The sequence below is a fragment of the Heteronotia binoei genome, chromosome 6 (genome assembly GCF_032191835.1).
Source record: "Heteronotia binoei isolate CCM8104 ecotype False Entrance Well chromosome 6, APGP_CSIRO_Hbin_v1, whole genome shotgun sequence".
In the NCBI taxonomy this organism is placed as follows: Eukaryota; Metazoa; Chordata; class Lepidosauria; order Squamata; family Gekkonidae; genus Heteronotia; species Heteronotia binoei.
In genome coordinates this window covers 147,702,755-147,718,185 of record NC_083228.1, presented here as the reverse complement: position 1 = coordinate 147,718,185, position 15,431 = coordinate 147,702,755, and the positions used below count along the sequence as shown (strand labels likewise).

Here is a 15,431-nt window from a genome sequence, read left to right as displayed (position 1 = left end):
CGCCTGGGTCCATCAAAGTCAGTCTTGTCTACTCAAACTGGCAGTGGCTCTCCAAGGTCTCAAGCTGAGGTTTTTCACGCCTACTTGCCTGGACCCTTTTGAGTTGGAGATGCCGGGGGTTGAACCTGGGTCCTTCTGCTTCCCAAGCAGATGCTCTACCACTGAGCCATCATCCCTCCCCTAATATGAACATATGAAGCTGCCTTCTACTGAATCAGACCCTCTATCCATCAAAGTCAGTACTGTCTACTCAGACTGGCAACGGCTCTCCAGGGTCTCAAGCTGAGATTTTTCATGCCTACTTGCCTGGACCCTTTATTGTTGGATGCCGGGGATTGAACCTGGGATCTTCTGCTTCCCAAGCAGATGCTCTACCACTGAGCCACTGTTCCTCCCCAAATATGAAGCTGCCTTCTACTGAATCAGACCCCCCTGGGTCCATAAAAGTCAGTCTTGTCTACTCAGACTGGCAGCGGCTCTCCAGGGTCTCAAGCTGAGGTTTTTCACACCTATTGCCTGGACCCTTTTTAGTTGGAGATGCCGGGGATTGAACCTGGGACCTTCTGCTTACCAAGGAGATGCTCTACCACTGAGCCACCCCCTCCCTCCCTAAACTCAGTCTTGTCTACTCAGACTGGCAGCGGCTCTTTCTCCAGGGTCTCCAGCGGAGGTTTTTCACGCCTATTTGCCTGGACCCTTTTGAGTAGCAGATTCTGGGGATTGAACCTGAGACCTTCTGCTTTCCAAGCAAATGCTCTAGCACTGAGCCACCGCCCCTCCCCAACGCATGAAGCTGCCTTCTGCTGAATCAGTAACAGTCAGTATTGACTACTCAGACTGGCAGCGGCTCTGCAGGGTCACAGGCCGAAGTCTTTCACATCACCCATTGCCTGGTCCGTTTAACTGGAGGTGCCGGGGATTGACCCTGGGGACGAGCCATGACCAGGGTTCCCTCTAAGCTGAGTTAGTGTGAGCTAGCTCACAGTTTTTGACATCCAGCTCACACATTTTTGTCTCGGCTCAGGAAAAATGGCCACAGAGCAACTAAATTTATGCAGGAGCTCACAACTTTAACACCAGTAGCTCACAAAGTAGAATTTTTGCTCACAAGACTCCACAGCTTAGAGGGAGTACTGGCCATGATCAGTGGTAGAGCATCTGCTTGGTATGCAGAATGTCACAAATTCAATCCCTGGCATCTTCAGGTAACTGAGAAAAGCCCCACTGGTGGACCTCCTGGTGGCACTTGGGGTTTTTGGCCACTGTGTGACACAGAGTGTTGGACTGGATGGGCCACTGGCCTGATCCAACATAGCTTCTCTTATGTTCTTATGTGACACAGAGTGTTGGACTGGAGGGGCCATTGGCCTGATCCAACATGGCTTCTCTTATGTTCTTATGAGACACAGAGTGTTGGACTGGATGGGCCATTGGCCTGATCAAACAGGGCTTCTCTTATGTTCTTATGTGACAGAGTGTTGGACTGGATGGGCCATTGGTCTGATCCAACATGGCTTCTCTTATGTTCTTATGTGACACAGAGTGTTGGACTGGATGGGCCACTGACCTGATCCAACAGGGCTTCTCTTATGTTCTTATGAGACACAGAGTGTTGGACTGGATGGGCCACTGGCCTGATCCAACATGGCTTCTCTTCTGTTCTTATGTGGCAAAGAGTGTTGGACTGGAGGGGCCATTGGACTGATCCGACAGAGCTTCTCATGTTCTTATGTGACACAGAGTGTTGGACTGGAGGGGCCACTGGCCTGATCGAACATGGCTTCTCTTATGTTCTTATGTGACACAGAGTGTTGGACTGGAGGGGCCACTGGCCTGATCCAACATGGCTTCTCATGTTCTTATGTGACACAGAGTGTTGGACTGGAGGGGCCACTGGCCTGATCGAACATGGCTTCTCTTATGTTCTTATGTGACACAGAGTGTTGGACTGGAAGGGCCATTGGACTGATCCAACATGGCTCCTCATGTTCTTATGTGACACAGAGTGTTGGACTGGAGGGGCCACTGGCCTGATCGAACATGGCTTCTCTTATGTTCTTATGTGACACAGAGTGTTGGACTGGATGGGCCACTGGCCTGATCCAACATGGCTTCTCTTATGTTCTTATGTGACACAGAGTGTTGGACTGGAGGGGCCACTGGCCTGATCCAACATGGCTTCTCTCATGTTCTTATGTGACACAGAGTGTTGGACTGGAGGGGCCATTGGCCTGATCCAACATGGCTTCTCTTATGTTCTTATGCGTGACACAGAGTGTTGGACTGGATGGGCCACTGGCCTGATCCAACATGGCTTCTCTTATGTTCTTATGTGACACAGAGTGTTGGACTGGAGGGGCCACTGGCCTGATCCAACATGGCTTCTCTTATGTTCTTATGTGACACAGAGTGTTGAACTGGATGGGCCACTGGCCTGATCCAACATGGCTTCTCTTATGTTCTTATGTGACACAGAGTGTTGAACTGGATGGGCCACTGGCCTGATCCAACATGGCTTCTCTTATGTTCTTATGTGACACAGAGTGTTGGACTGGAGGGGCCACTGGCCTGATCCAACATGGCTTCTCATGTTCTTATGTGACACAGAGTGTTGGACTGGAGGGGCCACTGGCCTGATCGAACATGGCTTCTCTTATGTTCTTATGTGACAAAGAGTGTTGGACTGGAAGGGCCATTGGACTGATCCAACATGGCTTCTCATGTTCTTATGTGACACAGAGTGTTGGACTGGAGGGGCCACTGGCCTGATCGAACACGGCTTCTCTTATGTTCTTATGTGACACAGAGTGTTGGACTGGAGGGGCCGTTGGCCTGATCCAACATGGCTTCTCTTATGTTCTTATGCGTGACACAGAGTGTTGGACTGGAGGAGCCACTGGCCTGATCCAACATGGCTTTTCTCATGTTCTTATGTGACACAGAGTGTTGGACTAGAGGGGCCATTGGCCTGATCCAACATGGCTTCTCTAATGTTCTTATGCGTGACACAGAGTGTTGGACTGGAGGGGCCACTGGCCTGATCCAACATGGCTTCTCTCATGTTCTTATGTGACACAGAGTGTTGGACTGGAGGGGCCACTGGCCTGATCCAACAGGGCTTCTCTTATGTTCTTATGTGACCCAGAGTGTTGGACTGGATGGGCCATTGACCTGATCCAACAGGGCTTCGCTTATGTTCTTATGTGACCCAGAGTGTTGGACTGGATGGGCCATTGGCCTGATCCAACAGGGCTTCGCTTATGTTCTTACATGACACAGAGTGTTGGACTGGAGGGGCCACTGGCCTGATCCAACATGTCTTCTCTTATGTTATGTTCAGGTAAAAAGCACCAGGCAGTAGGTGATGTGAAAGACTTCTGCCTGACATCTGGAGAGCCACTGCAAGTCTGAGTAGACAAAATGGACCTTGATGGACCACAGATCTAAATCAGAATAAGGCAGCTTCGTGTGTTCTTCTGCATGGCAAACAGATGAGCTACCACCAGGGCCTTTTTCTGTAGCAGGAACTCCTTTGCATATTAGGCCACACCCCATTTATGTAGCCAATCCTTATAAGGGTGATTAACACGTGGAATTCACTGCCACAGGAGGTGGTGGCGGCTACAGGCAAAGCCAGCTTCAGGAGGGGGTTAGATAAAAATATGGAGCAGAGGTTCATCAGTGGCTATTAGCCACAGTGTGTGTGTGTGTGTGTGTGTTTGTGTGTGTGTGTGTGTATATATATATATAAATAAATTATTGGCCACTGTGTGATACAGAGTGTTGGACTGGATGGGCCATTGGCCTGATCCAACATGGCTTCTCTTATGTGACACAGAGTGTTGAACTGGATGGGCCACTGGCCTGATCCAACAGGGCTTCTCTTATGTTCTTATGTGACACAGAGTGTTGGACTGGATGGGCCATTGGCCTGATCCAACAGGGCTTCTCTTATGTTCTTATGTGACACAGAGTGTTGGACTGGAGGGGCCATTGGCCTGATCCAACAGGGCTTCTCTTATGTTCTTATGTGACACAGAGTGTTGAACTGGTTGGGCCACTGGCCTGATCCAACATGGCTTCTCTTATGTGACACAGAGTGTTGGACTGGAGGGGCCATTGGCCTGATCCAACATGGCTTCTCTTATGTGACACAGAGTGTTGAACTGGATGGGCCACTGGCCTGATCCAACAGGGCTTCTCTTATGTTCTTATGTGACACAGAGTGTTGGACTGGATGGGCCACTGGCCTGATCCAACAGGGCTTCTCTTATGTTCTTATGTGACACAGAGTGTTGGACTGGAGGGGCCATTGGCCTGATCCAACAGGGCTTCTCTTATGTTCTTATGTGACACAGAGTGTTGAACTGGTTGGGCCACTGGCCTGATCCAACATGGCTTCTCTTATGTTCTTATATGACACAGTGTTGGACTGGATGGGCGTTGGCCTGATCCAACATGGCTTCTCTTATGTTCAATCCTCTTGGAGCTTACGGTAGGCCCCTGTACTAAGAGTCCTGTAAGCTCTTGGAGGATTGGCTACATCAAGGTTGTGTGTGGCCTAATATGCAAATGAATTCCTGCTAAAAAAAAGGCCCTAGCTATCACTGGCCTCACCCCTAAAGTGATCACATGACAAGAGACCCCATCCTCACAGCCCCCCCCCTTTGCCCCCCGCCCACAAAAAAAGATATACTTCTCCCTGTCTCCTCCTTACCTACCACCTTGATCCTCAGCGTTCGAGTCAGGTTGAAGTCCTGGCCATTTTCTTTGTAGGTCACACTGCATGTATAGTCCCCCATGAACACTTCCCGTACGATGCCGAACGTGAGGTTGAGGCCGTTGGGGTACCGCTCGTAAAAGTCTTCCATGAGCTTGCAGTTCTGCAGACACAGGGAGAGAAAGACACTGTGTGAGGGACAAGAAATGCATAAGCAATTCATATGCACAGCATATTTTGCTAATTCTGGAGAGAAGAAAATCCAACTCCAAGAACTCTCCTGGCTCTGCTTAACCTGCTTCTGGCTCTTATTATTTCAACACAAGGGCTACATAAAACGATAAGAAGTGCCCTGCTGGATCAGACCAATGGTCCATCTAAACCAGTATCCTGTTTCACACAGTGGTCAGCCAGTTCCTCTGTAAGGCCCATGACAGGGTACAGAAGCCGAAGCCTTCATAAGAACATCAGAAGAGCCCTGCTGGATCAGACCAGGGAGGGTCCATCTAGTCCAGCATCCTGCCTCACACAGGGGCCAATCCATTCCGCTGGAGGGACAACAACAGGGCAGAAAGGCCAAGGCCTTCATAAGAACATCAGAAGAGCCCTGCTGGATCAGACCAGTGAGGGTCCATCTACTCCAGCATCCTGCCTCACACAGGGGCCAGCCAGTTCCTCTGGAGGGCCAACAACAGGGCAGAGAGGCCGAGGCTTTCATAAAAACATCAGAAAACCCCTGCTGGATCAGACCAGTGGTCCATTTAGCTCAGCCTCCTGTGTCACACAGGGGCCAGCCAGTTCCTCTGGAGGGCCAACAACAGGGCAGGGAGGTCAAGACCTTCATAAGAACATCAGAAGAGCCCTGCTGGATCAGACCAGTGGTCCATCTAATCCAGCATCCTGCCTCATGCAGGTGCTGAGAGAGCTCTGACAGAAGCTGCCCTTTCAAGGACAACTCCTACAAGAGCTCTGGCTGACCCAAGGCCATGCCAGCAGGTGAAGGTGGAGGAGTCGGTAATCAAACTCAATTCTCCCAGATAAGTGTCCGCACACTTAAACCACTACACCAAACTGGCTGCTTGACAGTTTCGGAAGACTCGGGGGGGGGGGCGACTGCTCCCATCACAAACGCTGGCCATTGGGAGCATTTTGCCTTTCTCCTGTCTTTACTTGCTGCTTCGGATGAAGGCAATCTACTATTTTTAATGGGGTTTTATGAGCGGGGTGGACGATTTGCCATCTGCAAAAAAAAGTGATGTCCTGGGAGGGCTGGTTTCATTTTGCTAATTGATGGCTGGGATTTGACTGTAAACGGATGAGGTCGGGCAAAGGAAGCCATTCCTCTTAGCCCCAAAGAACAGAGATGGATCAATGAGACAGAAAACCAAAACTGTTTTGCCCCAACGAGGGGAGCTGCATGAAACCCACATCTGCTCTGGACGGCCTGTAACGAAATGGTTAAAAGTGCTGGCAGTGGGCTGGTTTTCAAATGGCTGCTATATGTAGTTCAAAATGTCCTCCTCCTCTGACCTACAGGGCCCAGCAGCCCGTGGGCCTAAAAAGTGGGGGGGGGGGGCAGGAGGAGAACTTACTCAAGGGGTGGGGCGACCTCTATATAGAGTCTGATCCGAGCAAGAAGTGGGCAATCTTTGAAGAAGAAGAAGATATTGGATTTATATCCCGCCCTCCACTCCGAAGAGTCTCAGAGCGGCTCACAATCTCCTTTCCCTTCCTCCCCCACAACAGACACCCTGTGAGGTAGATGAAGATATTGGATTTATATCCCGCCCTCCACTCCAAAGAGTCTCAGAGTGGCTCACAATCTCCTTTCCCTTCCTCCCCCAAAACACACACCCTGTGAGGTAGATGAAGATATTGGATTTATATCCCGCCCTCCACTCCGAAGTCTCAGAGCGGCTCACAATCTCCTTTCCCTTCCTCCCCCACCACAAACACCCTGTGAGGGGGGTGGGGCTGAGACAGCTCTCCCAGAAGCTGCCCTTTCAAGGACAGAGTCTCAGAGTGGCCTACAATCTCCTTTCCCTTCCTCCCCCACAACAGACACCCTGTGACGTAGATGAAGATATTGGATTTATATCCCGCCCTCCACTCCGAAGAGTCTCAGAGCGGCTCACAATCTCCTTTCCCTTCCTCCCCCACAACACACACCCTGTGAGGTAAATGAAGATATTGGATTTATATCCCACCCTCCACTCCAAAGAGTCTCAGAGTGGCTCACAATCTCCTTTCCCTTCCTCCCCCACAACAAACACCCTGTGAGGCGGGTGGGGCTGAGACAGCTCTCCCAGAAGCTGCCCTTTCAAGGACAGAGTCTCAGAGTGGCCTACAATCTCCTTTCCCTTCCTCCCCCACAACAGACACCCAGTGAGGTAGATGAAGATATTGGATTTATATCCCGGCCTCCACTCCAAAGAGTCTAGAGTGGCTCACAATCTCCTTTCCCTTCCTCCCCCACAACACACACCCTGTGAGGTAGATGAAGATATTGGATTTATATCCCGCCCTCCACTCTGAAGAGTCTCAGAGCGGCTCACAATCTCCTTTCCCTTCCTCCCCCACAACAGACACCCTGTGAGGTAGATGAAGATATTGGATTTATATCCCGCTCTCCACTCTGAAGAGTCTCAGAGTGGCTCATAATCTCCTTTCCCTTCCTCCCCCACAACAGACACCCTGTGAGGGGGGTGGGGCTGAGAGGGCTCTCACAGCAGCTGCCCTTTCAAGGACAGAGTCTCAGAGCAGCCTACAATCTCCTTTCCCTTCCTCCCCCACAACAAACACCCAGTGAGGCAGGAGGGGCTGAGACAGCTCTCCCAGAAGCTGCTCTTTCAAGGACAGAGTCTCAGAATGGCCTACAATCTCCTTTCCCTTCCTCCCCCACAACAGACATCCTGTGAAGTGGGTGGGGCTGAGAGGGCTCTCACAGCAGCTGCCCTTTCAAGGACAGAGTCTCAGAGCGGCTTACAATCTCCTTTCCCTTCCTCCCCCACCACAAACACCCTGTGAGGGGGGTGGGGCTGAGACAGCTCTCCCAGAAGCTGCCCTTTCAAGGACAGAGTCTCAGAGTGGCCTACAATCTCCTTTCCCTTCCTCCCCCACAACAGACACCCTGTGACGTAGATGAAGATATTGGATTTATATCCCGCCCTCCACTCCGAAGAGTCTCAGAGCGGCTCACAATCTCCTTTCCCTTCCTCCCCCACAACACACACCCTGTGAGGTAAATGAAGATATTGGATTTATATCCCGCCCTCCACTCCAAAGAGTCTCAGAGTGGCTCACAATCTCCTTTCCCTTCCTCCCCCACAACAAACACCCTGTGAGGCGGGTGGGGCTGAGACAGCTCTCCCAGAAGCTGCCCTTTCAAGGACAGAGTCTCAGAGTGGCCTACAATCTCCTTTCCCTTCCTCCCCCACAACAGACACCCAGTGAGGTAGATGAAGATATTGGATTTATATCCCGCCCTCCACTCCAAAGAGTCTAGAGTGGCTCACAATCTCCTTTCCCTTCCTCCCCCACAACACACACCCTGTGAGGTAGATGAAGATATTGGATTTATATCCCGCCCTCCACTCTGAAGAGTCTCAGAGCGGCTCACAATCTCCTTTCCCTTCCTCCCCCACAACAGACACCCTGTGAGGGGGGTGGGGCTGAGAGGGCTCTCACAGCAGCTGCCCTTTCAAGGACAGAGTCTCAGAGCAGCCTACAATCTCCTTTCCCTTCCTCCCCCACAACAAACACCCAGTGAGGCAGGAGGGGCTGAGACAGCTCTCCCAGAAGCTGCTCTTTCAAGGACAGAGTCTCAGAATGGCCTACAATCTCCTTTCCCTTCCTCCCCCACAACAGACATCCTGTGAAGTGGGTGGGGCTGAGAGGGCTCTCACAGCAGCTGCCCTTTCAAGGACAGAGTCTCAGAGCGGCTTACAATCTCCTTTCCCTTCCTCCCCCACAACAGACACCCTGTGAGGCGGGTAGGGCTGAGTGAGCTCTCCCAGAAGCTGCTCTTTCAAGGACAGAGTGTCAGAGCAGCCTACAATCTCCTTCCCCTTCCTCCCCCACAACAGACATCCTGTGAGGTGGGTGGGGCTGAGAGGGCTCTCACAGCAGCTGCCCTTTCAAGGACAACCTCTGCCAGAGCTCTGGCTGACCCAAGGCCATTCCAGCAGCTGTAAGTGGAGGAGTGGGGAATCCAACCCGGTTCTCCCAGATAAGAGAGCTCTGGCTGACCCAAGGCCATTCCAGCAGCTGCAAGTGGAGGAGTGGAGAATCAAACCCTGTTCTCCCAGATAAGAGTCCGCACACTTAACCACTACACCAAACTTTGCTCTGCTGGAGAGTAAGAGAGACCCCTGTGGAAGGGCTGTGCAGGCTGAGAACCCTGCAAGTCAGAGCTGGAACCCCAGGGCATTCAGCTGCTACCAGTCTGCGGTAGACTGGAGGTTTCCAGAGGAAGAGGTGAAGGACAGCTGGAGGCCTGGTGGAGAAGAGACCCTGTCCTCCACTGCGACCTCCCAGGGAGAGAGGTAGTCAGGGAAGAGTGTAGAGAGAGAGGACTGCGTTTCTCTTCTGCTTTATTTGTGCCCTGTTGGTCCCCAGTAGAAGCTTTCCCTCGTAGTGTGCCTTACCCAATCAATATACGTGTTCCCTGTTTATAATGTATATGGCTTGAATAAGTCCTTATATTTTTGGAATTAACTACCGGAGTTGTGCTCTGACCATTTAGTCTCCCCTGCTCTGCTCATCACCAAGAAAGGAAAGGGAACCCTGGGAAGGGAAAGGAATGGAGAGGCCTGTTTTTTGAGCTGCCAACTCTCCAGGGCCACCCCAAAGATTGGAGATTTCACCTCCAAGCCAGGAGATTCAGCCAGCGGGGGTCTCACTGTCCCTCTGAGACGGCAGTGACAAATTCAGTGAGTGGTGGCAGCGAACTAAGGAACGGTTGCACCCACCAGGGATGGGGTGGCAGTGGGACTTGCAAGCCTCCGACGGCTGCACAGTTACAAGGACTGAGGGCAGGTGCCCTCTTCCCCTTTCTCAGCGGCTGGTCAGGAGGAGGGGAGGGGAGGGGTGTACGAAAAGGACTGTGAATGCTCCGTGGTTAAAAACAGAACTGAAATCCTGTGGCAAAGGAACACGGAACCAGCGTTCCCTCTTAGCTGAGTTAGTGTGAGCCAGCTCACGTTTTTAACCTCCAGCTCACACAGTTTTGCTCTCCGGCCAGCCTTCTTGAGCTAAGACCAAAAACATGTGAGCTGGAGGATAAAAAAAAAATGTGAGCTTGCTCACACTCACTCATCTTAGAGCAGCAGTCCCCAACTCTTTTGGCACCAGGGACCGGTTTTGTGGAAGACAGTTTTTCCACCGACCGGAGGAGGTGGTGGGGGGGAGAGGATGGTTTCTGGATGATACAATTTTGCATTTTATTTCTATTAGTTTGGCGGGGTGGTTAAGTGTGCGGACTCTTATCTGGGAGAACCGGGTTTGATTCCCCACTCCCCCACTTGCCCCTGCTGAAATGGCCTTGGGTCAGCCATGGCTCTGGCAGAGTTGTCCTTGAAAGGGCAGCTTTTGAGAGAGCTCTCTCAGCCCCACCCACCTCACAGGGTGTCTATTGTGGGGGAGGAAGGGAAAGGAAACTGTGAGCTGCTCTGAGACTCTGAGATTTGAAGCGCAGGGCAGGATATAAATCCAATGTCGTCGTCTTATTATGATTATTACTACTACTACATTGTAATATATAATGAAATAATTATACAACTCATGGCCCGGTTGCTAACAGGCCACGGACTGATACCGGTCCATGGAGCAGGGGTTAGAGATCCCAGTCTTAGAGGGAATACCTGACATCTCTCTCTCATCCCAAAAATAGCCCCCTGGCCAACACACGTCCTCTTACCCGAAGCCACCGGACTTTCGGCTTGACTCCAGCAGGAAAATAACCATCCACATCCGGGCAGATGAGGTTGACGTTGGTGTGTTCCAAGTACAACATCACATTGTCCGGCTTGACCACTTGGCTGATGCAAGACCCAGCGTCTTTGTTGACCACCTCCAGGGGGAAAGCGACTTTACTGCAGTAGGTAGCATTTCTGGGAGAGGGTGGGAAAGAAAAAGATCTCGTGTCCTTGAACCCACTGATGAAGGATAGGAAAAGCTATTCACTCGGAAGATGCATAAATTTGACTTTTGTTCACAGAAATCAAGAATCAGCAGATTTGAGACAAGGGAAAGAAAGACCTTCTTCATAAGCAACGCAGAGCCACAAAATGTTTTGACAGAAACCAACACAAGTGCTGTGAATTCTGGGTCTACATCTCCTGGTGATTCTTAAAATTCAACCCTCATACTCCAGAACTGAGTTTTTAATTTAAAAAAATGGCAGGAGTTCCAGTTGTAGAATTCCAAGTGAATGTCTACTCTGAAGAAGTTGATATTGGATTTATATCCCGCCCTCCACTCCGAATCTCAGAGCGGCTCACCATCTCCTTTATCTTCCTCCCACCCCCCCTCCCCACAACAGACACTCTGTAAAGTGGGTGGGGCTGAGAGGACTCTCACAGCAGGTGCCCTTTCAAGGACAACCACTGCAAGAGCTGCGGCTGACCCAAGGCCATCCAGCAGCTGCAAGTTGGGGAGTGGGGAATCAAATCCGGTTCTCCCAGATAAGAGTCCGCACACTTCACCACTACACCAAACTGGCTCTCAGAGACTCAGAGCAGCTCACAATCTCCTTTATCTTCCTCCCCCACAACAGACACCCTGTAAAGTGGGTGGGGCTGAGAGGACTCTCACAGCAGCTGCCCTTTCAAGGACAACCTCTGCCAGAGCTACGGCTGACCCAAGGCCATCCAGCAGCTGCAAGTGGAGGAGTGGGGAATCAAACCCGGTTCTCCCAGATAAGAGAGCTCTGGCTGACCCGAGGCCATTCCAGCAGCTGCAAGTGGAGGAGTAGGGAATCAAACCTGGTTCTCCCAGATAAGAGAGCTCTGGCTGACCCAAGGCCATTCCAGCAGCTGCAAGTGGAGGAGTGGGAAATCAAACCCGGTTCTCCCAGATAAGAGAGCTCTGGCTGACCCAAAGCCATTCCAGCAGCTGCAAGTGGAGGAGTGGGGAATCAAACCCGGTTCTCCCAGATAAGAATCCACATACTTAACCACTACACCAAACTGGTTCTCTAGCCTTAAGAGGAAAAGGAAACCACGGGGAGGAGGGGGACGAAGATGTGGCTTGCAGCTGCAGAGGTCAAGAATCACAATTCTGTTCCAAAAAAAGCCAGTCAAATTTTTAACCTGTACAGCTCTAGTTGGCTTTTAAAATACTGACTTCAAATTAACAACAAAATGTGTGATCCGCCCAGACCAAGGAGCGCTGGGAAATAAAGCCCGCACAGAGAATGCTCCTGTCGATGATGAAAATGGGACAGACCCCTTTCTGCACAGAGGTCTACGTTCACACAGCTCAGGCACTGAGTGCTGAGTACTTTGAAATCCAACAGGCACTTTGGTTTGCTTCTCAGCGCAGAAAAAAAGGACAAAGGAAAGAGCCACACATCACTGTTCACGTCTCAAGAATGAAGAGGTCTATCAATGGCTAGAGGCCACAGCGACTAGAGGCCACAGTTCCCATCAGCCCCAGCCATTGGCCATGCTGGCTGGGGCTGATGGGAGTTGTAGGCAAAAAACATCTGGAGAGCTGCCGTTGGCCACCCCTGCTCTAGAGAACCAGCTTCAGGACAGAGAGGCCGAGGCCTTCCCCCTGATGTTGCCTCCTGGCTCTGGGACACAGAGGTTTAGTGCCTCTCAATGTGGAGGCTGAATGTGGAGTCACCATTACCCTCCATGAATCTACTCATATGAACATATGAAGCTGCCTTATACTGAATCAGACCTTTGGTCCATCAAAGTCAGTACTGTCTTCTCAGACTGGCAGCAGCTCTCCAGGGTCTCAAGCTGAGGTTTTTCACACCTATTTGCCTGGACCCTTTTTTGGAGATGCCGGAGATTGAACCTGGGAACTTCTGCTTCCCAAGCAGATGCTCTACCACTGAGCCACCGTCCCTCCCCAAGAATTGTCTCAAATTAACACACACTCTGCACTCTCACAGAGGCATGCCTAATAACTAACTTACATTTCTTTTGCCAGGGTCCGTGGCACCTCCTGTTCCATTCATCGGGACAGACCTTCCGCTTTTTAAAAAAGAAACCTCTTTTTACAGCTTCCTTGACTTGCGTTGTTACCCACGCAGGCCCTCTTTTAGACTTGACGGTGCCTTTCCTCACCTGTGAGACGCGTTCTGTTCAGGCTTCTATCAGTATGGGAGGCCCTTTCATCTCCACTACGCTATTAGATTCCAGGCCAAAAAAAAAAAAATGTTTCTTTGTATCCAGGCTTTTAATTTTGGGTCAGTCTTTTAGAAATTGGGTGCTTTTGAAAACTATCTGGAACCTGCAAATGGTTTTATGAGATTTCTTTGAACCAGTTCAGTATTTCATGCTGATTTAGAAGTATTTAAGATGGGAGTGGGAAAAGTTGAGAAGATACGTAGAAAAAGAGTGGAAAATAAAAGGACATTGGACAATTTTTGACAATGACTAAGTATAAGAGGGAGGAGAATATGAATTTTGGTTCTTATTAATTAAGGGTACCTTTAATATTAATATTTTAAGTACACCGACGGGGGTCAAGTAACGCGGGGAGGGGTGGGTAGAAAGTAATATATGGGATAGAGGAAAAAAGTAGTTATTAATGATGTAAGAAATTGAATATGCTACCACAAGTTACTAATGAAATTGTTTGAAACCGAGTATTTCATCCTGTTCTCTGGTCCAGCTGGGTTTGTAATGGCTCAAATCATTGTTTTCAGCTTTGGTGGCATTCCATGTTCTTCTTATGTTTTATTTGGTCAACCGCCTTGCGCAGGATTTCCAGAGAGATGGCATAAAAAAAAAAAATTCTGAACAACAACAGCAACAGAGCAAAGAAAGGGCTACCTGAGCATGCAGGTATAGTTGCCTGTGTCGTTGAGAAGCGCAGGCCGAAACCAGAGGATGTCCTTCTCCTTGCTGATGCGGTTGTCGGGGAGACGGAAGTTGATGGGCTCCTCCAGGTCCCGGCCTTGCCCAATCCAGTACCAGATCAGAGTCAGGCCGGCCGAGTGGGCAGTGCTATAGTTATACTTCAAGAAGGCCTCAAAAAGCGGGCACCTGATTTTGGCTGGTTCTCCATTGTAGACGGGCTTGTGTTTCATAGTGTCGACTCCCCAATCATCACAACGTTCTAGAGGGGGGAAAAAACAGAGCGGCAAATTGGTGCCTGTTGCAGATTTCTTGGGCTGCTTTACCACATGGAGAAGCTGAAACAATCCTGCGCTCACCGGTTCAGAAGAAATATTAATTTACATGCTGGCTCACCAGAGACACAGGCCAAGGCAATTCATCATATGTGAAAAATAAAGGCCTTAAATAATTATGTGTGTGTAAACTGTCATCAAGTTGTAGACAACTTGAGGTGACGCCATAGCGGTTTTCAAGGCAAGAGACTTAAGAACATAATAACAGCCATGTTGGATCAAGTCAATGACCCATCCAGTCCAACATTCTGTGTCACGTAAGAGAAGCCATGTTGGATCAGGCCAATGGCCCATCCAGTCCAACACTCTGTGTCACATAAGAGAAGCCCTGCTGGATCAGGCCAATGGCCCAACCAGTCCAACACTCTGTGTCACATAAGAACATAAGAGAAGCCCTGTTGGATCAGGCCATGGCCCATCCAGTCCAACACTCTGAGTCACAGAAGAACATAAGAGAAGCCATGTTGGATGAAGCAATGGCCCATCCAGTCCAACACTCTGTGTCACATAAGAACATAAGAGAAGCCATGTTGGATCAAGCCAATGGCCCATCCAGTCCAACTTTCTGTATCAAATAAGAACATAAGAGAAGCCACGTTGGATCAGGCCAATGGCCCATCTAGTCCAACACTCTGTGTCACACAGTATTCAAAAAACCCAGGTGCCATCAGAAGGTCCATCAGTGGGGCCAGGACAATAGAAGGCCTCCCAATGTGCTTCCCCCAAGCACCAAGAATACAGAGCATCACTTGCCCCAGACAGAGAGTTCCAACAATACTTTGTGGCTAATAGCAACTGATGGACCTCTGCTCCACATGTTTCTCCAATCCCCTCTTGAAGGTGGCTATGCTTGTAGCCGCCACCACCTCCTGTGGAATTGAATTCCATGTGCTACTCATCCTTTAAGTGAGGAAGGACTTCCTTGTATCCTTTTTAACCCAACTGCTTAGCAACTTCAGAGATAGTTGCAACCCTGAAATTCCCAGGGTTCAGCCCTGGAGTTGGCCTCCCAGCCGAGTGTTAACCAGGGTGAACCATATTTAGCTTCCGAGATCTAATGAGCTCAGGCTAGCCGGGGCCAACCAGAACAGAGCTAAACAGTTAGTAGAGCCCAAACCAAGAATAACCATAAGACCTAAAATAACTACAGAAATCACCTAAAACAAGAACAACACCTGAAGAAGATGATGATGATATTGGATTTATATCCCGCCCTATACTCTGAATCTCAGAGCAGTCACAATCTCCTTTACCTTCCCCCACCCCTCAACACCCACCCTGTGAGGTGGGTGGGGCTGAGAGAGCTCCCCCAGAAGCTGCCTTTTCAAGGACAACTCCTGC

The 15,431-nt window shown here is 50.2% G+C and overlaps 1 protein-coding gene across 1 annotated transcript in view; it reads right to left on the bottom strand.

Moving 5' to 3' along the window:
* The window catches only part of IL1RAP (interleukin 1 receptor accessory protein), a 131,632-nt gene that overhangs the window by 94,198 nt on the left and 22,003 nt on the right, over positions 1-15,431 (bottom strand). The window contains exons 3-5 of the mRNA XM_060242786.1: positions 13,732-14,017; positions 10,638-10,830; positions 4,718-4,883 (exon numbers count right to left, since the gene is read on the bottom strand). Of these exons, the coding sequence (XP_060098769.1) occupies positions 4,718-4,883; positions 10,638-10,830; positions 13,732-14,017 (645 nt within the window). The remainder of the gene's footprint in view (positions 1-4,717; positions 4,884-10,637; positions 10,831-13,731; positions 14,018-15,431) is intronic.